Source organism: Sander vitreus, chromosome 14 (genome assembly GCF_031162955.1).
Source record: "Sander vitreus isolate 19-12246 chromosome 14, sanVit1, whole genome shotgun sequence".
Taxonomy (NCBI): Eukaryota; Metazoa; Chordata; class Actinopteri; order Perciformes; family Percidae; genus Sander; species Sander vitreus.
This window is the reverse complement of record NC_135868.1, coordinates 29363612-29387124: the sequence shown is the minus strand read 5'-3', so window position 1 is coordinate 29387124 and position 23513 is coordinate 29363612. Positions and strand designations below refer to the sequence as shown.

Genomic DNA, 23513 nt, shown 5'->3' with positions numbered 1-23513 from the left:
AGTCTGGTCCTAACAGACTCTGGTACATTAGCCTGGTCCTACCAGACTCTGGTACACTAGTCTGGTCCTAACAGACTCTGGTCCATTAGCCTGGTCCTAACAGACTCTGGTACACTAGCCTGGTCCTAACAGACTGTGGTCCATTAGCCTGGTCCTACCAGACTCTGGTACACTAGCCTGGTCCTAACAGACTCTGGTACACTAGCCTGGTCCTACCAGACTGTGATCCATTAGCCTGGTCCTACCAGACTCTGGTACTCTAGCCTGGTCCTACCAGACTCTGGTCCATTAGCCTGGTCCTAACAGACTCTGGTCCACTAGCCTGGTCCTAACAGACTCTGGTCCACTAGCCTGGTCCTACCAGACTCTGGTACACTAGTCTGGTCCTAACAGACTCTGGTCCATTAGCCTGGTCCTACCAGACTCTGGTACACTAGTCTGGTCCTAACAGACTGTGGTCCATTAGCCTGGTCCTACCAGACTCTGGTACACTAGCCTGGTCCTAACAGACTCTGGTACACTAGCCTGGTCCTACCAGACTGTGATCCATTAGCCTGGTCCTACCAGACTCTGGTCCATTAGCCTGGTCCTAACAGACTCTGGTACACTAGCCTGGTCCTAACAGACTGTGGTCCATTAGCCTGGTCCTACCAGACTCTGGTACACTAGCCTGGTCCTAACAGACTCTGGTACACTAGCCTGGTCCTACCAGACTGTGATCCATTAGCCTGGTCCTACCAGACTCTGGTACTCTAGCCTGGTCCTACCAGACTCTGGTCCATTAGCCTGGTCCTAACAGACTCTGGTACACTAGCCTGGTCCTAACAGACTCTGGTCCACTAGCCTGGTCCTACCAGACTCTGGTCCATTTCATTTGTACAGAGAGCCTGGCCACTCTCCATTGACAAGTGTTAACTTCCTTGAAGGCAACTCTGGATCTGCCATAACCAATCGCTAACGTTTGGTAGGGACGTCGACTTAGCATCGCTAGCGTTAGCCTTAGCCAACTCCTTCACCGCTAACGAAGCGAGCTGGAAAATCAAACTGTTCCTGAACCCCGTGGGGAGGAGGGCCACAACATCATGGCCACCAACACAACTCAGCAAAGATCGTTCTTGCTCGGGCTTTAACTTCTGGATATTCAGCAGCGTTGCCACAACGGACCGAATGGCTTCGCTCGCATCTTTCTCCGCCGCCATTACGGAACTACAACTCCAACTAGCACACGTCCTCAACGTCATCGTTCTCAGCCACTCCCTCTGTTCGCTGATTGGACCGGTAAAGATTTGACCGGAGAAGAAAACCCAAGAATGTACTGCAAACCCAGACGGAGTACTGAAGGGAAATGACAGTTGAGCGTAAGTATGTAGGAGGGCAGAGCCAGGCTAGAAGAGCTGCACAATATAGTTCAAATTGTACTAGTACAAAATATAACATGACATCAAATACATTAATTGAAATACTCATACCGTTTTTTCTGTATTATCCGGAAATTGTTCCAAATCTTCCCAGAATGCAATTGTATGTTTACAGTGATAAAATGAAATATAGTTTTTTTTCCAAATTACAAAAATCACAATTATAATCAATGTTCATTTGAAATCTTTCCAGCACTTTTTTGGAGGGGTAAATTCTATGCAAAATCTTTATGAAACTTCTTTTACCTTGTTAGTAATACAATACTTGTCATGCCTTTTTCTACTGTAAATCGCTCACAATAGAAGACCAATAGAGTTTTGCTGTAGAATATATGGTATAGTCCATTTGCTGTAGAATATATGGTATAGTCCATTTGCTGTAGAATATATGGTATAGTCCAAAACATGTCTTATGTTTGTTACTGCAAGACTTATGCACAATATCAATTCCTTCTAGTAGCTTTAAGTCTCAAAGAACGAGACGTTGTGACCGATAAGACCCAATCAAACGGTGAAATGTTGGCGTCAGTGTCGGTGTTGCGGTGTTTGGTGTTTTAAGCCCCCAACGTCGTCTTCCAGGCAGCGCTGCATGGAAGGCACTAGGGTTAGGCAAGGGTTAGGGTTAGGTGCCTTGAAGATCGACGGTCGCAGTGCTGCCTTGAAGTCGACGGTGGGGACTTAAAACACCATCGAGCCTTCTCCGTTTGCGGCCGTTGAGACTGCAACACAACCCCGCAGATTCCAAATCAAAACACCAGAGCAGCGGGAACGAGAGGGGGAAACGTAGCAAAAGATAATTGTTTTTTAAACCAAAACGTAGAAATGTAAATGGAGCCTGAGTGTGCTATTACAAAACAAAGTTAACTAAATAGTTCACTGTGAGGACAGAAAGAAACTACAGCTCCCATGAAAGAGACAAGCACAGCAAAGCAGGCACGTACATCAGAGGCGTGCACAGGCATTTGGAGGGGCTATTGCTCTAACCTTTTTTATGTAAAATCACTTCCCCTAAGATTATGTATTATTAAATCGATAGTGGCCATTTGTTCAGATGGGATCTGATCCAGTCAGTGTTTTCTGTACAGTATGTTGATACAGTTTGATTCCCTGACTTAGTGGCCTGGGCCGGGCGCAGAGACTTCTGGCATCACTGTGAGGTTGCCAGGCAACCAGTTGAGACTCCAGTTATATAACATGTTTAAGTGTTGGTACACTCTAAGAAATATCTGTGTATTAATAGTTGTATGTCTATATTTTAACAGAAATTGTCTATAGAACGTGACTCACAGTTGTATTTTTTTTTTTTTACATTTTTACTTTTGTCAGCCACGGAGGATTTGGGAGATTAAAAGAAGTCCACGTTGTCACTTTTTTTTAAACGTTTGTTGCTTTTAAGAAATTTTTTTGAAAGTCTGGTTGAGGAGCTGGCAGCTGCCAGAACTTTTGAAGTTTTTTTACGGATTTATTTCTTAGTGTTTATGCTAAACTAAGCTAAGCTAATCGGCTGCTGGCTCCAGCTTCACATTTACGGTACAGCGCGGTAGTAAAGGGTAACTGCCGTTTATTTCAACCTGGACCCTATGTTCCTATATTTCTGAGTCTAAGTGACTGATGGGAACAACTATCTTTGACATTGGTCCAGTATTGAAGGTGCAGTAGGTAAGACTTATTAAACTACCTTTCTGTCATATCTGCTGAAACTGCCCCTATGTTCCAGTAGAACTACATGAAGCAGGTCATTTAAAAAATAATCTGGCTCCTCTGGCTCCACCTACAGCCTGGAGAGAGATTTACAGAAATCCACCGCTCCCTGTTCAGATGTACCAATCAGGGCCAGGGGGTGTGTCTAACTGTTTAGATGCACCAATCAGGGCCAGGGGGGGTGTCTAACTGTTCAGATGCACCAATCAGGGCCAGGGGGTGTGTCTAACTGTTTAGATGCACCAATCAGGGCCAGGGGGTGTGTCTGTTTAGATGCACCAATCAGGGCTAGGTGGGGTGTCTAATTGTTCAGATGTACCAATCAGGGTCAGGGGGTGTGTCTAACTGTTCAGATGTACCAATCAGGGCCAGGGGGGGTGTCTAACTGTTTAGATGCACCAATCAGGGCCAGGGGGTGTGTCTAACTGTTTAGATGCACCAATCAGGGCCAGGGGGGGTGTCTAACTGCGTGTCAATCACTGCTCATGCACACACATTCATTCTCCCTTGTGGGGGGAGGGGCTTAGGAGACCGTTTGGGCTTTAGCAGAAAGGGGGGAGGGACTGAGAAGTTGTTGATGTTCAAATTCTTTAGATAAGTCCTGGATCTTCACAATCCTACCTACAGCACCTTTAAGAGAGATCGCTGCAGTCGACAGCGGAGCAACAAGCTACAATGTAAGTTAATGGGACAATTGTCCAGCTTGTATTTACCTTCACAAAAGTGCTCGTTTTGTCGCTGACAGGCTCAGATTAATATTCTAAGTGTCTGACAACATTATGGAAAGGATTTCTAAGGAGGTTGACCTTTCTGTTAAAGAGTAAGATCCTTTTTTTAAACATAAAAACATCCACGGAATTGTGTTAGCTAAACCTACCAGACTCAGAAACATAGGAAAATAGGGTCCAGGTTGAAAAAAACTGTAGTTACCCTTTAAACTGCCCATCCAACTCTTGGTAAGAAAGTAAATAAGCATGTTTACCGAAATGTTGAACTTTTCCTTTAACTGAAATTACAGAAATATTATCAGTAAGATGTATTTGAACTTTCAACGAGTTTGATTATGCAGAATGACTCAGCTTAGCCCCATTCTTTGTGTAACTGACTATTATTACTCATGCATTTTAAAGTTGTGGTGGGTCAAGATTGTTATATAGTTGAATTTACTGTATAATCATGCATCTTAAAATATATTTAACTTTTTCAGTGCACAGATTATACACAAAAACATAAATAGGTAGGAAGAAGACTAAACTAAAGATTCTATGTGCATCATATTTTTTACATAAATGAATCTGCAAAGTAACTATTAATTACAGCTGTTGGACAAATGTTGTGTAAAACGTGAACTGAATTATATTGAAATCGTGATTTAAAGAAGCATAAAATTGAAAAAAAGCTTTTTCAGGTTGGTATTTGAATCGAGTACTTGATTAAAAGTACTTTTATCCATTTTTTTTACTCTTAAAAGTTGTTGAGGTACTTGTTATTGGGTCTGTCCCATTCATTCAGTAAATGATATGTCATGTATTTGCCTTCACAAGTTGTTTGCCAGGAAATCTTACGAAATCATTAGATCCATTTTTTTTTATTGGAGCTTGTAATGAATCAGTATTTTTCCAGAGCCTTGGGTTTTGAGTGAACGTTGACAGGATTTTAATTTCGTAAGTCTCATCCTTCAACAGAATGATAAATGCCAACCACTTCAGAAGGGTGACAAAATGTGATCAAGGAGGAAATGATCGCTGTGAAATATAGCTTTATGGCAAACCAATGTACTGATGTGTATATCATTACCAAAGAGGCGGGGTGATAATGTCAACTGTTGTAAAAGTGGGAGAGCAGTTAGCCTGGAGGAAGGCAGCTGCCATGTTCCAGCAAGTCCAGACACGGTTAACGTGTTAACGTTGCAGCATCTGCTCCATCTGCTCCCATCCACAGACACTATCGCTTCCATCACACACACTTTGTCATAGAAACGTCCAGTGCCTGAATTGGCCCCCCCCAAAAAAGTGCCGGTAAAATGCTGCTGTGAGAATACTCACAAACACCAAGAGGAGAGAGCACATTACCCCAATTCTCAAATCACTGCACCGGCTTCCGGTTAAATTCAGAATCGATTTCAAGGCCTTACTTATTGCCTTCAAGTCTTTCAATGGTCTAGGCCCTAAATATATTGCCGACATGTTTATTGACTACAAGCCTGGTAGGTCTCTCAGATCAGCAGGTACTGGTCAGTTGGTGGTGCCCAGAGTTCTTTCCAGGAGTGGTGAAACGGCCTTCAGCCATTATGTTGCCCACTGCTGGAATCGGCTTCCGCTGGATCTAAGGCAAGCACCAACTAGAACCATTTTTAAATCGAAGTTAAAGACTCTTCTCTTCTCCAGAGCTTTCAATTAATCTCATTCATTTATCCGTGTTTTATGCCCCCAACGTCTCCTTCCGGGCAACGCTACCTGGAAGGCACTAGGATTAGGCAATGGATATGGTTAGGGTTAAGGTTAGGGTTAGGGTAGGGGTTAGGGTTAGGGTAGGGGTTAGGGTTAGGGTAGGGGTTAGGGTTAGGGTTAGGGTTAGGGTTAGGTGCCTTGAAGTCAACGGTCGCAGCGCTGCCTGGAAGGAAACGTTGGGGGCTTAAAACACCATTGAGCGTTTTAATTACTTCATTATTTGTTTTTAAACTATGTTCTTTATAAAACGGGGTTGTCTTCTCATGTATCTCAATTGTATATATTTTTTATAAATTTTTTTATTTTTTTATTGTTTCTGCCTGTTAAGCACTTTGAATGACCTCTGTGTATGAGAAAGTGCTCTATAAATAAATTTGCCTTTGCCTTTACTCTAATTCAGCAGTTGCATAGGCGTAATTTACAAGGGGGATGGGGGGGTTACAGCGTACCAAAACAAACACCAAACACTGTAAACACACGTCACGTGATCCAGACGGTCGCTTGTTTATTGGACAGAATATCCGAAACTCGCCGACAATAAAAAAAAAAAGAAATGAATTGTACAACAGTAATACAAACAATTAAGGCACAATGTGCTTGTACAATTGTCAAAAAGTGTTAACAGCAGACAATATATACAACAAAACATAACAAATAAAGAAAAATAAAAGATCCTGGGGGTCTTTTTAGTCAAGTAGGGAATGTAAGTCCAACAAAGAATAGAGTCTCTTGGCGTCCTGCTCTCAGAAATAATGGAGCAACACCAAACTTATTTAATAACGTCTTGGGTTGTCTGGTTCTGCTTCAGTGTTTCTAATATTTTAGAAGAAGGTGAACAATGAGCAGCTGACAGACAGCGAGTGAAGGAGAGAGAGAGAGAGAGAGCTAGTAAATGCTCTGTTTTTGGTTCACTTCCTGTATTTGGATCGTACTGTGTTCTCGCCTGAAGTGAACTGAACTGTAGTTCACTTGGAAGAGAACCGAGACCCCTGTTTTCAACCGGACCAGAGGGATGGGGGGTGGGGGGTGGGGGGGCCTTCACACCAGGACAAGCAACCGGACTATCCGACCAAACGCTTCAGGGTTCGTTTTAAACAGACCAAACAAGGTAGGTGTGAAAGCAACCTTTTACTTTGGTTCTATATCACTTCAAATGTGTTTTTGTACATTTCACAGCATACATTCAGGGCTTGACATTAACCTTTTTGCTCACCAGCCACTCTGGCTAGTGGTTTTCCAAAGTTAGTGACGCAGCATTTTCACTAGCCACTATTTTGTGGGAAATTACATTATTCCTTTTATTTTGATTATTATAGTTTTATATGATTAAAGGTGTTCATGGGTGCGTACCTACTCACCACAGGAGGTGCCGGTACTCGGTAGGGCTGGGAATCACCAGAGGCCTCACAAACGATACCATATCATCAGGATACTTCTGTCACAATACGATATTATTGCGATTTTAAACATATTGCAATATTCTGCGATGTATTGCAATTTATTTACCTTTTTTCCACCTTAAAATTTTTCCCAATTTCAAATGATGATAATGAAGGAAACTTTGTCAACATCTGTTTTATCTAAAATGATAAATGTCTCTGTTTGTTCATCTCACTTCAATGTTACTGCTGCAGAATGGGATTGTCAAACTGACCAACACATACTGTATATAATAAAAGATCGATACTTTGCATCTGTGTATCGATACAGTATTGCCACGGAAAATATCGCGACACTGCTGTATCGACCACCCCACCCCAGCCCTAGTACTCAGTACCGGTGTGTTCCGGCACTGGAAACGTCTTCATTTTCTGCCACATCCCTGTCTAACCCTGCACACACATTCATTCATTCATTCCTTTTTTTTGGCTTACTTTGGCCCCAAAAAAAAAAAAAAAAGCTTGTGATTATGACCGGAATCATTTTTTAAGCCTGCATTTTATCCTGATACAGAATCACAGGCTGACACATAGAGACAGACAGCCATTCACGCTCGTATTCACACCTATGGACATTTTTGTTGTCCAAAAACAGGTGCGTTTTTGGACTCTGGGTTAATGGTGGGTTAATGGGTTTTGTCAGACCAGCGGTCCAAAACACAAAGTTCTACAAATATGCAGAAAAGCAGCGAATGCTTGGCGTCCAAAAACCCACCTGTTTTTGGACTGTGGGAGGAAGCCGGAGAAAACCCACGCTGACATGGGGAGAACATGCAAACGCCACACAGAAGGGCCAAGAATCCTCTTGCTGTGAGGCGACATTGCCAACCGCTGCACCACTGGGTCACTAATTTAATCCAATGTTAAAAATATTGATTAGTGCAGCTTTGAAGGGTAACTACCATATTGTTCAACCTGGACCCTATGTTCCTATGTTTTTGTGTCTAAGTGACTGATGGGAACAACAATCTTTGACATTGGTCCAGTATTAAGCGAGATCGCTGCAGTCGGCAGCTACAATTAATAGGGCAATTGTCCAGCTTGTATTTACCTTCACAAAAGTGCTTATTTTGCCGCTGACAGACTCAGATTAATATTCTAAGTGTCTGACAACATTATGGAAAGGATCCCTACAGAGATAAGCCTTTAAAACCTCTTTAAGACCTTTCTGTTCAACCAGAAACAGCGCTGAGGTCGCTAGTGCTAAACCCACCAGACTCCATTTAAAAAAGCAATACTTTTAGCGTGTATCGAGCCAACATATTGAACATATTTGAAACGGACCGTTTTTATGCTTATATTTAAAATGACCAGTGTTGGGGATTAACGGAATACATGTACCGGCGTTACGTATTCAGAATACAAATTATGAGTAACTGTATTCCATTACAGTTACAATTTAAATAGTTGGTATTTAAAATACAGTTACATTGATTGAGTAACGTAACGAAATACATTACAAATTATATTTTTGGACATGTATTCTGTATTCTGTAACGGAATACGTTTTGAAAGTATCCTTCCCAACACTGAAAATGACAAGTATTCATCTTTTGAATCCAGAACTTTGAACGAGCTTTTGATTTAGTGGGCTAACTGAAGCTATTAAGTGAAATTCTTGGGAGTTAATGGCTCCATAGGCAGAATGAGGCACGTTTCATTGCCAGTTTTACAGACTGACACCTTCTGAAACTGTCAAATAAAATGATCCTCTTGATCCTGTTGGTGGGTCCACGCTGAATGGACAAAATATTGACCTTAAAAAGCAATTATCTTTATTATCTTCATCCAAATTCATCATCACACGCATATATCAGTGTAGGCCCGTTTCTGTTTGCTTTAGTCCCGTCATCACCAGTCATTATAATGTAAATTCCCATATTACGGTTAGTCCTTTAGAAGCTCCTTTTTTTTTTTTTTTGGACGGGCTTGATGTTTATGGTGCCATTCTGTTCTGCTTGTTAACCGTGAAATGACCACAATAACTGCTAGACTGCTAGACAAGCTGTGGATCTTGTAAAACTCACAGTGTTTAACCCATTACATACCTCCAAAGGTTATTAGTTCATACTCTACATACCAAGGTGGCAGGGGCAGGGCTAGAAGAGGTGCACGGGGTGGCACCGGCCCCTCCTCAAATATGATTGCCCCCCCCCCCGTGCCCCCCCAATCAATTTGGCTAGAGTGCTGTCAATCTGACAATTGTGATTTCCATTGGATCAGAGTACTGTCGTTTGGCTGCCTGTTCTGCCAATCTTCCCAAAATAAAAGCCAGATAGGTTACATACAATACACCAGTGTTTCTTTAATGGGGGTACGCGCACCCCTGGGGGTACTTTGGAGTACTGCAGGGGGGTACGTGATCTTTTTGCAAAATGCTCATTTAAAAATATGCATAATTCCTAAAATAATTATACTATATTAATGAATGAATTAAGTGATGGATTCTGAGCATTTGAAATGTAGCATTTAAATGTTTTTTTCAGTTACAAGGTTGTTGTTTAGTAAATCTATCACTGCCGACACTGTATTGTTCCTCTTTATATAGATGTAAAAAGGTTTTGCGTCGGTCAGGGGGTACTTGGCTTAAAAACACAATTCAGAGGGGGTACATTATTGAAAAAAAGTTTGAGAACCCCTGCTATACACAATACAATGTCCGAGAGCAAAACCAAACAAAAAACACATCACATAAAATATACATACACATAAAGAACCTATAGAAACAAAAAGACACAAAAAGCTTCCGATTCCTAATCAGATAGTAAATAAATAATAAGTAAATGTAGAAAAGTAAGTAAATGAGGGATGAAAACAAAACCATATTTTAAAAGTATACAATTATAACAGGAATCACACTATAAATGTGTAAATTCATTTCACAACAGTATTAAATAAAGGATAAATAACCGAAGGTAGCTCATCAAATACATACTTATAACAGTCTATACATGTGTTGCTTTTTTATTATTAATAAAATGATGTGATTTAAGAAGTGACTCAACAAAAAAAAGAGGGAATAAGGGTTGAGAACCAAAGAATGTTTGCTTATGAAAGTAAAATAAAACAGTTAACCACATAAATTAGAGATGTATCCCTACTATTGTCAAAGTAACATATTACATCCTTTAGAGTCAAATTACGAGTGATCATGGGGGGATGGAAAATGAAACAAATGTCACGTGACCAATTAATGTTTCCATGGTGACTATCCAAAATTCTGATACCATGGAACCAGCACTGGAATAGTTTTTTAAAAAGCCTATAGAAAATGTGTATGGTATTCGGATAATAATAATGAATGGGATTACAGTACATTGTGTCGGTCCCCCTCCCTTCCCGGGCCACCCCTGACTGATTATTGGTCCCCCCCCTGTCCCCTCCCCACTCAAAAAATCCTGAAATCACCCCTGTTGCAAGGTGGAGACAGATTTTGTTATTCAATTGTAGTTGCCCATGAGTGCAGCAGCTTGTCATGATGCAATGTGAGCCAACATGTCTAAAACAACCCCTGCATATCTATCACATGCCTCTCAGGGCCCCTAAGCGGGGCTTTTGGGCCGACCGTAAGAAGCTGTCAGGGCTGAAGTCTGAAGTGCCACAGGGAAGCTCTAACAAATGATCCAAGCTTGGCAAGTTCAAGAAGACTCCATACCTGCAAGCTCCTCATGTAAGCATTCACAAAGCTCTAAAACTGTCTCTGCAGCCTGGTACTGCAGTAGATATATAGCGCTATGTGTTACATTAAAACAATGCTTCTTTTGAAAAAGAACAACCCTGAGTTCAGCTCAGTCTGAATTTGTGCCTCGAGCACAGTTGCTTGAACAAATCTGTGAACTATATACTGATCAAGAAGGACACAAAACATCTTGCATACCCAAAAACAGTTCAACATTTACCTCATGCAATCCCATTGTTTTTGGGAAGAGAACACAGCAAACTGCTCAGCAGATTGGACAGCTAGTCTAGCTAGCTGTTAACCATAGTCCTCATAAATCCACCGGAGTTTAAACACAACACAAAGAAAGAGGAAAGTAACGGACATCCGGCCGAAAAGAAGGACATCCAGCGGAATTTCCGGCAGCAATGGAGCAATCACGGAAGTGGAACGTCGTGGACTAGGTCGGGCCTGACACTATGGCTTATAGTCGTCAAATAAACTAACTCTCAAATGTTTGTTGTTGTTTTTAAAAAAATAAAATAAAATCTGCCAGGTCTAGTTTCTCTCATCAGGCTGTGAAATTCAGTTGAAAAGCATCTGTTCCCGAGGTCTCTCCCAAAGTTTCTCTCCAACAGTATTTAAATGAATTCCTTCATTCATTTTTGATTACTCATGTACATGTAGGAGCTGCGAGGCTGTGGCAGAGTTCCACATGGCCGTGCTTGTGTCCAGAAAGTGTCTGGGCGTGCAGCCGTCTGCTGTCAAAAGCCTGCTGGTCTTATCAAAATATGTTGAACTGGAGCAGGAAGCCTGGTATCGGTGTTGTTGCCGCCTGGCTGTGTTGTGTTAACACAGAGCTGTCTGCAGACAGGGTGCCACAGCCAGCAATACCACCCGTCTCTTCCCATACAGCCAGCAGCTGAAGGCACCCAGGGCCTGCTTTCTTCACACACATCCCTTTTACTGCCTCTCCATATGCACCATTTATGCATTTCATGTCACACACATTCACAAAGGCTTTTTAAAACTGGTTTAGTCTTGTGTGATATCTAGGCGAGATCATTTGAGATAAGAACTATGACACTATGATTTTGTGTTTGTCACAGTGGTGGATTGAGGGCCAGACACCCTTTTTGTGGCCCTAAGCATTGGTGTAAGGCAGGGGTCTTCAACGTTTTTTAAACCAAGGACCCCTTAACTGAAAGAAAGGGAGAGAGAGACCCCCTACTACTAGCCTGGTCCTACCAGACTCTGGTCCATTAGCCTGGTCCTAACAGACTCTGGTACACTAGCCTGATCCTAACAGACTCTGGTCCATTAGCCTGGTCCTACCAGACTCTGGTACACTAGCCTGGTCCTAACAGACTCTGGTCCATTAGCCTGGTCCTACCAGACTCTGGTACACTAGCCTGGTCCTACCAGACTCTGGTCCATTAGCCTGGTCCTACCAGATTCTGGTCCACTAGCCTGGTCCTACCAGACTCTGGTCCATTTCATCTGTACAGAGAGTTTGGCCTCTCTCCATTGACCAGTGTTAACTTCCTTGAAGGCGGGTACTCTGTTGAAGTTTAAAACTATTGGATCTGCCCAGAGCCACTCTGGATCTGCCATAACCGATCGCTAACGTTTGGTTGTGACGTGGGCTTAGCATCGCTAGCGTTAGCCTTAGCCTTAGCTTACCACTAACGGAGCGAGCTGGAAAATCAGCTTTTCCCGAACCCCGTGGGGAGGAGGGCCACAACATCATGGCCACCAACACAACTCAGCAAAGATCGTTCTTGCTCGGGCTTTAACTTCTGGATATTCAGCAGCGTTGCCACAACGGACCGAATGGCTTCGCTCGCATCTTTCTCCGCCGCCATTACGGAACTACAACTCCAACTAGCACACGTCCTCAACGTCATCGTTCTCAGCCACTCCCTCTGTTCGCTGATTGGACCGGTAAAGATTTGACCGGAGAAGAAAACCCAAGAATGTACTGCAAACCCAGACGGAGTACTGAAGGGAAATGACAGTTGAGCGTAAGTACGTAGTCACAGCGTGTACAAATAACAAGGTCACATGACACACAGCCATCTTCTAACCGTATACAAACTGGGAACTATATTCTCAGAAGGCGAAGCACTGCTACTTCTGATACTTGGGTGATTATTACTCCAACTCTGAGCGAACTCCAGGCAAACTCTCTGCTCCTCACCACGGGGCTTCTCAGGTGCTGCGAGCAAATCACTCCGCCCAAGCAGCAGAAGTAGCAGTGCTTCGCCTTCTGAGAATATAGTTCCCAGTATGTATACGGTTAGAAGATGGCTGTGTCTCATGTGACCTTGTTATTGGTACACGCTGTGACTCTACAAATCACAACATGTAAACAGGAACATGTTGGCGTTATTTTGTCACTTATTGGGAGCAGTAGGCTAGATGGAGCCGGTTACCTCCAGGATCTGTGCTAAGCTAGGCTAGTAGTGGGTGTGTCAGACAGAGTTAGGACACACACGGATATGAGAAGGGTATGTATGGACTTATCTAACTCTGGGGGATACGGGGAATAAGACAAAGTCCCAATAAGTCGGTGTGTTCCTTTAAAATAAGTTTATCTACTTTTGAAAGAGCAGTTCCTCTCAGCTGTATAGAACGTTTTAGCATCTCTATGCCCATTGTCTTGGTTTTACAGCGCAGAACCAGTCTCACTGTTCTCATCAACCTTGTTTCCAGCAACAGCAGGCAGCTGTTTTAAACAAAAAAAACCCAGATGAACCTACAGTACTGTACTTGTAACTCAAGAGCTAAAGAGCCAAGAAGAACTTCTCTGAAGGTGGTGGAGATCAAAACAGAGCTAAAAGAAGAGTGACTTTGGACTGATGTGTTCTGTGGCCACAAGCACATCTCCAAATGAATGCTAATGTTGCGCCATGCCTGCTGGATGTGTAAATATTCAACTGTTTGCTAACATGCTTTAACAACTTTATAGGATGATATGTCAGTGTTGTGTTTACAGTTTATTCCGCTGTTCCCAAGTGGCCAAAAAGAACTGTATTAAATGCAGCTTTAAAGCAGCTGCATCTTGACCACATGACTCTTGTAATAATAATAATAATTAGTGAGAAGTGAGCAGGGGCGCAGCACAAAATTCTGGGCCCTGTAGAAAGACATTTTCTATGGGCCCCTCTCCGCATCCACAGCTATTCATTCTAGCATCTTTTTTGGGCCCTCCTCACATGAGGGCCCTGGGTACTCAGTCGTCCCCCCCCCCCAGTCCGACACCCCTGGAAGTGAGCAGTGAGAGGGAAATTTGACAGAAACATATTTACAAAAAAACATTGTCTTAAATGTGTTGTTTACTGTTAGTTCTTTCTCGTAACCAGAATATGTCAGAGCTTTATTGTGAAAGGTTTTGACTAAATATCCTGTTGTGGCTTTAAGGTCACAATGAACCAATCATGGATGTAACTGCACCTGAGCCTACAAACCAAGGAGAGCTTCTGTGGAGGAATGTTTTCTCAAAGGTTCCAGGTCATATTTATTGAATGATTGGTAACTTTTTGCAGCGAGAGCAGCAGCAGGCTATGATTTATGTTAGGAATTGGGCATGAGGCCTCATCTGAGCCTGTCTGTATGAATTATGGGTGCAGCTAATAGAAGTTTCTCATACCGACATCCTCCAGGTACAGTTTCTCACAGCCGCTCAACATTCTCAGGTTGCCACTCAGCATATGATTCCATAAAGATTAGGTTTGAAACATCCTAAATATTCCTTTTTCTCTGCCCCATGCTGAATGAACCATATTTCAGTCCAAGCCCAGACTCCATGTTCTGTCTTCCTCACCCTATAAGTCATTTTTAGTACATACTTGTATTGTATTCGACTCAGAGAGCAGACTATTGCTATTGAGTTTTTCTTCCCAGTGGAAGATGATTGACAGTTGGTTACATGGATCAACACCTGTTCTCTCAGTTTTACAGTGTATAGGTGAAGAGCATTTTGCTGTAGTCGGTGACTTCTAATTCAGTTTCAATTATTTCAAGTTATGCTTTAAACCAGGGGTCTTCAATGTTTTTTTAAGCCAACAGAAAGAGAGACGAAGCAGGTACCCCCTACTACATATATTGTATAAAATGAAGTTGCATATTAAACTGGGCCTACAATAACATGTAGGGCGGCCTAAAGCCTTTATGCATACCTATTTTGCATAGAATACTAAGCTATATAATATATATAATAATTGTTGATTTTATAAACATACCTGTGGCACAGTGAATGCTTGACGGCTACCTTAGTGACAATAGTCGGTAGGCCGGTCAGCCTATCATCAGTCGGGATTTATATTTGCTAATAATATGTTGGATTCATGTTAAGACATCATCTAAAATCTGTAGTTATGGCAACAGCTACAGTGTAAAACATGATAAATCTAGTTTTATTCTGATATCTTGAGGTAAGAGACTCCTTTGAAAATGGCTTCACTTTGGAACCTTATTTTATATATCGCTGTTATGGACAAGCATGACATGGTTGGTATCAATGGATTCCTTAGATCGTCTAGTTTCATATGATACCAAATATATTCACTAACATCGCTGTTCAAGCTGTACAAGAAGGTGAACGTTAGCACGCTCCAAAATGTGGCAAACTTGTCTCTGCACTTGAGACACGAATTGTTTTGTGACAATAACGGCACGGAAAAACTCAATCTCAAAAGTACCCAGGGGGAGATTTACAAATATATTCACATTGAAAAATACTAAGTTTTACAAATGATGAAATAGGAGTTACAAATTAGACGCACGGACACAGATACGCATTTGTGGATACCAATCACTCAGCATTCTTTTCTGCATTGTGTTTCACAAGTCACAAATGAGCTACAACACAGATTTAAGAATACAAATCACTCCGTAGTCATTTGTGAATTGTGTTTTACAAGTTGCAAATACTTATGAGACTGTTTTAGCACCATAATACTGCCCTTAGAGTCAAATGATGTTGTCTGTCTAAGGTGCTGAAACGTGACTTTATGGATCTGCTGAACACAGTAGGCTCTCTGAATGCTGAGGTGTCTATCAGCAGCAGTCAGAAGAGGAGCTGAGAGATTCAGCAGACTGTTGACTGTTGAACACGTTCACGCTTTTCAACTGCATGTACTGTCCATTCAGTGCATTTTATTGACAATTTCAACTTCTTCTGGGACTGCAGACATCTTTTTACGACAGATGGACTTTTCCTTCAGTCAGGAGCACAGCTGTTCACCAGTGGTGGAATGTACCTAAGTACATTTACTCAAGTACTGTACTTAAGTACGAATTTGAGCTACTTGTACTTTACTTGAGTCTTTTCTTTGCATGCCATTTTCTACTTCTACTTCGCTACATTTATCTGACAGCTTTAGTTACTAGTTACTTTAAAAAGTAAGATGTTTGCACACAAAACACATGTAGTTTATAAGATATGAGGTTTTACTATAAATGAAACTAGCCAACAATATAAAGGCCAATAATGAAATGATAAGCTGATTAAACACACCCGCACACACGCACACACACGCACGCACGCACGCACGCACGCACACACACAAACACACACACACACACACACACACACACACACACACACACACACACACACACACACACACACAGAGGAAGACAGCAAAAGGAGACAAAACACACTAAAAGACCATTTTACGCTTTTAGACAAGCACCAGGGTTTTCAATTTATTCTATAGCTAACAGGAAGCCAGTAAAAGCAGGTGAGAATGGGAGTAATATGATCCTTTTTTGACCTTGTTAACACTGAAGAGTGTAATCCCCAAAAACACATCAGCCTATAGAATATGATGTATGACTTATTGTTGAGGACTAAAAGCTATAATTCCACCTTAAGAAGCTACAGCATTGTGTTGCTTGCACATCAATTCTTTCACAGATAATAATTTGAATAATAGCCTGTACGTTGTACAATAATAGAACACTCTGTAAAAATGAATAGTACTTCTTTGTACTAACTTTTTTCTTCAACAGTTAGCTGATAGTTATTTTGTGAATTGTGATTGCAAGGTGTATACTTTTTTTATTTTTTATTTTTTTAATAAATTTCATATTGTTGCATTGGTGCTTTTTCATAAGTACAGGTTTCTGATATTTGTAGCGCATTAACAGTCACTCAATCAGAATCAGTAATAATGAAAAAATCGCTGCAGCTACGTCAGTTTGCCAGAAGGATTTGCCTTCAAAATAAAAGCAATTGGCACCATGCAGAGCTACAAATAGCATTTCGTAATATACTCCTAATTGCTAAGTAAAACGTGAAGTTAAATGTGAAATACAACTCCAAGTGTAAAATACTTAACAAAAATGACCATACGTAGCAGTTTCTCAAGTCAAGTTTTATTGTGAAGGGAGCGACAGGAAGTCGTAGTTGTTGTAATGTGGGTGACTTGTCACCGGTGTGCTGGGGCCCGGGTCATCAGAACTGCTGCAGGTTGGACTCAAAGCAGAGCAGAGCAGAGGCCGCTCACTCACTGACCTGGAGCTCTGGTTTTAACACACAGGTACGTGTCTCGTGCTAGATAAACTTTAGCCAAACTGCCATTGGCATGCTAATGTGGACACTAGCTGTTTGCCTTGTTTTAATGTATCTTCAAATACATTTTCATAATGTAGTTCAAATACTTCTTCCAAGACCGTTAGCTAAATACATCCTGAAACTAACTAGGCTAACAGTCAGTGTTGTAAGGTACTTAAGTAGAATTTTCATGTATCTGTACTTTACTGTTATTTATATTTCTGGAAACTTTCACTTTTACTCCACTACTTTCTTAAATAAAATGTATACTTTTACTTCACTACATTTCTCCTAAACGTCTTCGTTACTCGTTACTTGCAAGGAATTAGTCTTTGTTGATGTCAGACTTTGAATTTGATGTTTAAGGGGGTGTGGAAACTCCGAATATTACGCTTTACTATTAGGAAGCCACAATAAAGATCATAATCAAGGTTTTTCCTTTATTTTTACTTATAAAAAATAAGTACATATAATATCAGACAATTTAAGGGCAGTAAATGTCAGATACTTTAAGACTTTTACTCAAGTAATATTCTAAAAGGGGACTTTATCTTCTACCAAAGTCGTTTTCTGGTAACATACTTGTACTTTTACTCAAGTATTGCTTCCAAGTACTTCATACAAGACTGCTAACAGTTAATGTGGTTGCTTCAGTGTGTGAGTTAAATTATCAGGAACAATTTTAGATAGCATTCACCATTGCAAGACCAGTCCATGATATAATAGTAGTTGTAATGGTAGTGGCAGTAGTAGTTTTTGTGGTACCAGTAGCAGCAGCAAAGCAGTGTGTGTGTGTGTGTGTGTGTGTGTGTGTGTGTGTGTGTGTGTGTGTGTGTGTGTGTGGGCTTGTTCAACTATATTCGTGGGGTCCACAAACCGGGAGTCCAGTATACTTGTGGGGTCCGGACAGCTTTGTGGGGCCAAAATGCTGGACCCCCCAAGGTTAAAGGTCTGTTTGAGGGTTAAGACTTGGTTTTAGGATTAGGGTTAGAATGAGGTTCTGGTTAGGGTGAGGGTAAGGGTTAAGGTTAGGCATTTAGTGGTGATGGTTAAGGTTAGGGTAAGGGGCTAGGGAATGCATTATGTCAATGACAGGTCCCCACAAAGATAGTGCCACAAACCTGTGTGTGTGTGTGTGTGTGTGTGTGTGTGTGTGTGTGTGTGTGTGTGTGTGCATGCATGCATGTGTAGCACAGTTCATACATAGGTTGAATTCAAAATGTAATACTACACTGGTACAAGTAATCAAAGCAGGAGTAGTGGTAATGTTATGGTAATTAGAGCTGTGGTGGAAGTATTTCAGTGGCTGCAGCAGAGCAGTAGTTAGTTAGTTATTAATGATAATAACTCTAGTAGCAGTCATTTTAATAGTAGCCCAATTGTAGTTGTAGAAATGAGTAGGAGATATTGTAATAATATTATCACTAGTAATTTCAGTAGCGCTAGTGATTGAAGTAATAGGGGTGGGTGATATGAATGAAATTCTTTATCATGGTATATATATATATGTAGTTTGTTGTAATCACAAAATCAATCTACAGTATATTGTGGCATAAAATAGGGTTGTGCTATTAATCGAATATCGATTTGTCCTCGTGTGTAATCGAGAAAAATGATTATTTTGCACATTACTTTTTGCAATGTAAGCTCTTATTTTGTCTGTGTGTTCTGAAGGGGAATTCAAAAAGTTTAACGGGAAAAATATGAAGGCAAATTTCACAGTTGAAGGTCAGTATGCAACATCTTTCCAAAAGTCAGTGAGCAATCGTGTTAAATAATCGTGATTTCAATATTGATCATACCCCCAGACCCCCCTAGATGACTTTTCTGGGCCGGGCTAAGCACCTAGTGTTTCCAGATCCTAACAACACCTCTGCTTCATTACATCCATGTACAAATCCTATAGAATAGTGGTATAAATCAATCAAAACAGCAGCTGGGATTACACAGTGTGTGACCCCCCCACAGGGAGCAGATACATGAGTTGTGCTACCTGTAAGCCGGCTGAGGGATGGATGCGGCTCCTGAAGGAACGCCGCTGTGAGCAGTCCTTGCAGTCCTGTCTCCCTCTTGTGTCCATGTGGAATCTCTTTGCTACTCGTGACCGAGTGTGGGTTTAGGTGATGCTGCAAGGCAGATGTCAAATGTCTCATACTGTAGAAGCATACTTTACCACTAATGCTTCTACTCGCTTATCTTCTCTCCATTTTCCCAGGCTGAGCAGCTGGATTAAACAATGACTATGCGGGGGCTCCTAAAGGTTTTGGTCCTCACGTTGGCCCTGTTGAGCCCGACCAGATGCCAAAACAGAAGGAGGAAAGGCCAGAGAGATGATAACCAGGTCATCATTAACGAGGCAAAAAGTATGTGTTTTAAACAGCCGGGAAATGTATCAATGCCGTATATCAGCTTGTTTAAAGATACAGCGCTAATGCGTATATTAATTCCTGGTTCACTGATTAAAACAAGTCAGATTATTGCAAGTCTTACAGTATCGGAACTCAAAGCCTTATGTCTTACTGTACGTACTAAGTGTGTAATAAGTGTTAAATGATTTAAAAGTAGGGCTGCAACTAACAGTTATCGATTCATTTGCCGATTCTTTTCTAGGTTAATCGATTGATCGTTTGGTCTATAAAATGTCAGAATATAGTGAAAGAAATGTTCATCAAAGTTTCCCAAAGTCCAAGATGATGTGTTTAAACTAAAGCTGTCAAGCGCTTAAAAATAACAATCTAATTAATGACATGGTTTGTGATTAATTAATCGAAATTCAGCGCTTTCGCATATATCAATATTTGCCATGAGAAGCATTTAAAAATATTGAAATGGATTTTGTTAGATGAGTGAATCAATGTATATGCATTGTTATTTCGACTCCATTTCAGCTCAGTGTGACACACACACACATACACACACACACACACACACACACACACACACACACACACACACACACACACACACACACACACACACACACACAGACTGCTAACTTGTTGCTCCTGCCACTATCAGCTGCTCTGTTTCAACAGTGTTAGGCTGAATAAATGTGCGCCCCTGGCTGGTGAGTCCTTCCTGAGTCATGCTCGGTGCAACGTTTTGTCATCTGCTTTTATCAGTTTGACAGCTACAGCTGTGTCTCTTTTGCCTATTTAAACTGGCTTTTGTGCATTAGCAGTTGAACAATGTAAACAAAATATTTCTATATTTGAATCCTTTGGGGAACAAAATCATCCAGCATTACGTTGTTGAAAATTGGAGCCCTTCCAAGGCTGGCTTTTGGAGGCCAATACACGTATCGATATTTAACGAGTAAACTAAATCTAATAATCATACCTTGTATTAGGGCTGGGCAATATATCAATATTATATTGATATCGTGATATGAGACTAGATATTGTAATATCGTGATATGACATAAGTGTTGTCTTTTCCTGGTTTTAAAGGCTGCATTACAGTAAAGTGATGTCATTTCCTGAACTTACCAGACTGTTCTAGCTGTTCTATTATTTGCCTTTACCCACTTAGTCATTATGTCTACATTACTGATGATTATTTATCAAAAATCTAAGTGTGAAGATATTTTGTTAGAGCATCAATTGTCAACCCTAGAATATCGCCGCAATATCCATATTGAGGTATTTGGTCAAGAATATGGTGATATTTGATTTTCTCCCTATCGCCCAGCCCTACCTTGTATGCAGTATATGATTTGTACTGCAAATTCTTGTGACTCATCTTAACTATATGAGCTGATAAGTAATGAGTTAATATAACCCGCTAAACTTAGCAGGGCCAATTTATAGGTTAGGTGCTGTTGGAAATCAACTCATTAGTTTTCAAGATGTCTTGTCTTTGACCAAGAGGGATTGTCCAGGAAAAAGTTCAACTCAATGGCAGCACAAGATGAAAGATCAGAGGTTTGGCAAAGATCCTCCTCTGTTCACCATGATCATTCATAGCAAAATGCTCAGTAGTTGTCAAGATATCTGGTTCTGGACCAACGTGTCAGATGGGTGAAGTGAAGGGACCATTGCTGGTGGAACAATGGAGCCTACCGCTGTCTCAAATAAGGAGATACTCTGATAGAATACACTTCTAGAAGTTTTAATATACCACTGCACCAAGTGCTTGAAACTAGTGCTGGGCAATATGGAGAAAATCAAATATGACAATGTTTTTGACCAAATACCTCAATGTCGATATTGCGGCGATATTGTAGTGTTGACTATTGGTGCTTTCACAAAATATTTACATAATGAGATTTGTGATAAATAATCATCAGTAATGTGGATATAATGTTTAAGTGGGTAAAGGTAAATAATAGAACAGTTACAACAGTCTGGTGAGTTCAGAAAATAACATCATTTACCGTAAAACAGCTTTTAGAACCAGGAAAAGACAACACTTATGCCATATTACGATATAAAAAATGTAAGACTATGTCTACTATATCGATATGGATATAATATTGATATATTACCCAGCCCTACTTGAAACCTCTCTAAATGTTTGCTGTTTGAATGTAAGGCCTGTTTCACATTGGCTGCGTGGTGTGAGCGTGTCAGCTGCGTGGCGTGTCCGTTTTTATTTCGGCTCCCATGTTAACATGTTAGAGCGTGCACACTGCCTGCGTGACACACACGTCTCACGCACGGCTTGAGCTGCGCCAAAAACGCGTGCATGCTAGAAATAGAACCAACGCCTATTTTTAACGCGACACGCAAGCGTGTTGGAAGTGTTTCCAGGAAAATAGAATACAAAAAGATGTTTATATGTCATTTTGACACGAATACATTTAATAAATGACATTTTGATGTTTGAAAGTCTCAAGGTTTTTGCATAGATGTAGATATAAATGTAATTTAAAATATTATTATCGATTTTCAAATATTGCACCTGTCAATACAGAACAAAATATTTTGTAGCCTATTTTGCCGTCAATACTGCCGACGTTGTCTTTGCTGTAATCAGATCAGTACTGCTTCCATCCATCCATCTTCGTCCGCTTATCCGGTATCGGGTCGCGGGGGTAGCAGCTCCAGCAGGGACCCCAAACTTCCCTTTCCCGAGCCACTTTACTGCTTGAGTGCAGGAGGTCAATGGGAAACATCCATGTTTACAGACAAGGCTAGCTGCAGCAGCAGCACTACATCAGACACGTTTCTGGTGTGTAAAGACATAGAAACGCCACGCAGCCGCCACGCAACTGACACGCAACAGAAACGCCACGCTCACGCCACGCAGCCAGTGTGAAGCCGGCCTAAGTGTGCTGTGTGTTGGCTCCTGCCTAGCCCTGATCTGCCCGGTGGAGATCATGTTCATCGTGGACAGTACCGAGAAAGCCAAATCTCTGCAGTTTGAGCGCCAGAAGGACTTCATCCTGCGCTTCAGCACCAAGCTGATGCAGCTCCAGTCGGCCGGCTGGCGTCTGCGTCTGCGCCTGGCCGCTCTGCAGTACAGCAGCAGCGTGTCCGTGGAGCACAACTTCCGGGACTGGCAGGACGTGGACGTCTTCCAGAGCCGGGTGGCCGCCATGACGTTCATCGGCCACGGCACCTACTCGGCCTACGCCATCACCAACGCCACGCAGGTGTTCAACCGTGAGACGTCGCCCAGCAGCCTGAGGGTGGCGCTGCTGATGACGGATGGAACGGACCACCCGCGCAGCCCCAGCGCTGTGACGGCTGCAGCCGAGGCCAAGCAGCACAACATCAGGGTATTCACCATCAGGCTGTCGGGCCTGCCGAGGGACGGCCCCATGGGCGCAAGACTGAGATCCATCGCCAGTGCCCCCCCACAGCAGCATGTCCTGAGCCTCACCGACAGCCATCTGGATGACAGACTCTTCAAGGAACTGGTCAGTCATGTCTGTGTTCAGGGTTGCATCAGTGTTATTAGTCTTTAATAATGATGATGGTTTCGCACTCCCAAATCCAAAATCACACGTTTTATCACGATACGATATTATGTTTATTCTCTGGACAACGATACAATATTTATTGATATCACAAAGTCTACCGCGATACAATTTCGATTCAATTCAGGGTCCTGCGACCGATAGGAGACGATACATAAGCCCATTTAACACAATCTGTTACATTTGTATTTATTTACTAAAAAGCAAATACAATATGATTAGACAATTTCATTACTAAGCTCTTCCAGTCATTTTAATTAAAAACAAACTACTCTTTTTAGTAAAAAGAATAAATATAAAGTGGGAATTTCAAAATAAAGGTGCATTTTAAAGATGACCGTATGTATCAATATTGGATTGAA

At 41.6% G+C, this 23513-nt stretch overlaps 1 protein-coding gene across 1 annotated transcript in view; it reads left to right on the top strand.

Annotated features, from left to right (window-relative positions):
• The first annotated feature begins 19470 nt into the window (after positions 1 to 19470).
• The window catches only part of col28a1a (collagen, type XXVIII, alpha 1a), a 45173-nt gene continuing 41130 nt past the window's right edge, over positions 19471 to 23513 (top strand). Inside the window, exons 1-2 of the mRNA XM_078267102.1 lie at positions 19471 to 19591; positions 22526 to 23091. Of these exons, the coding sequence (XP_078123228.1) occupies positions 19471 to 19591; positions 22526 to 23091 (687 nt within the window). The remainder of the gene's footprint in view (positions 19592 to 22525; positions 23092 to 23513) is intronic.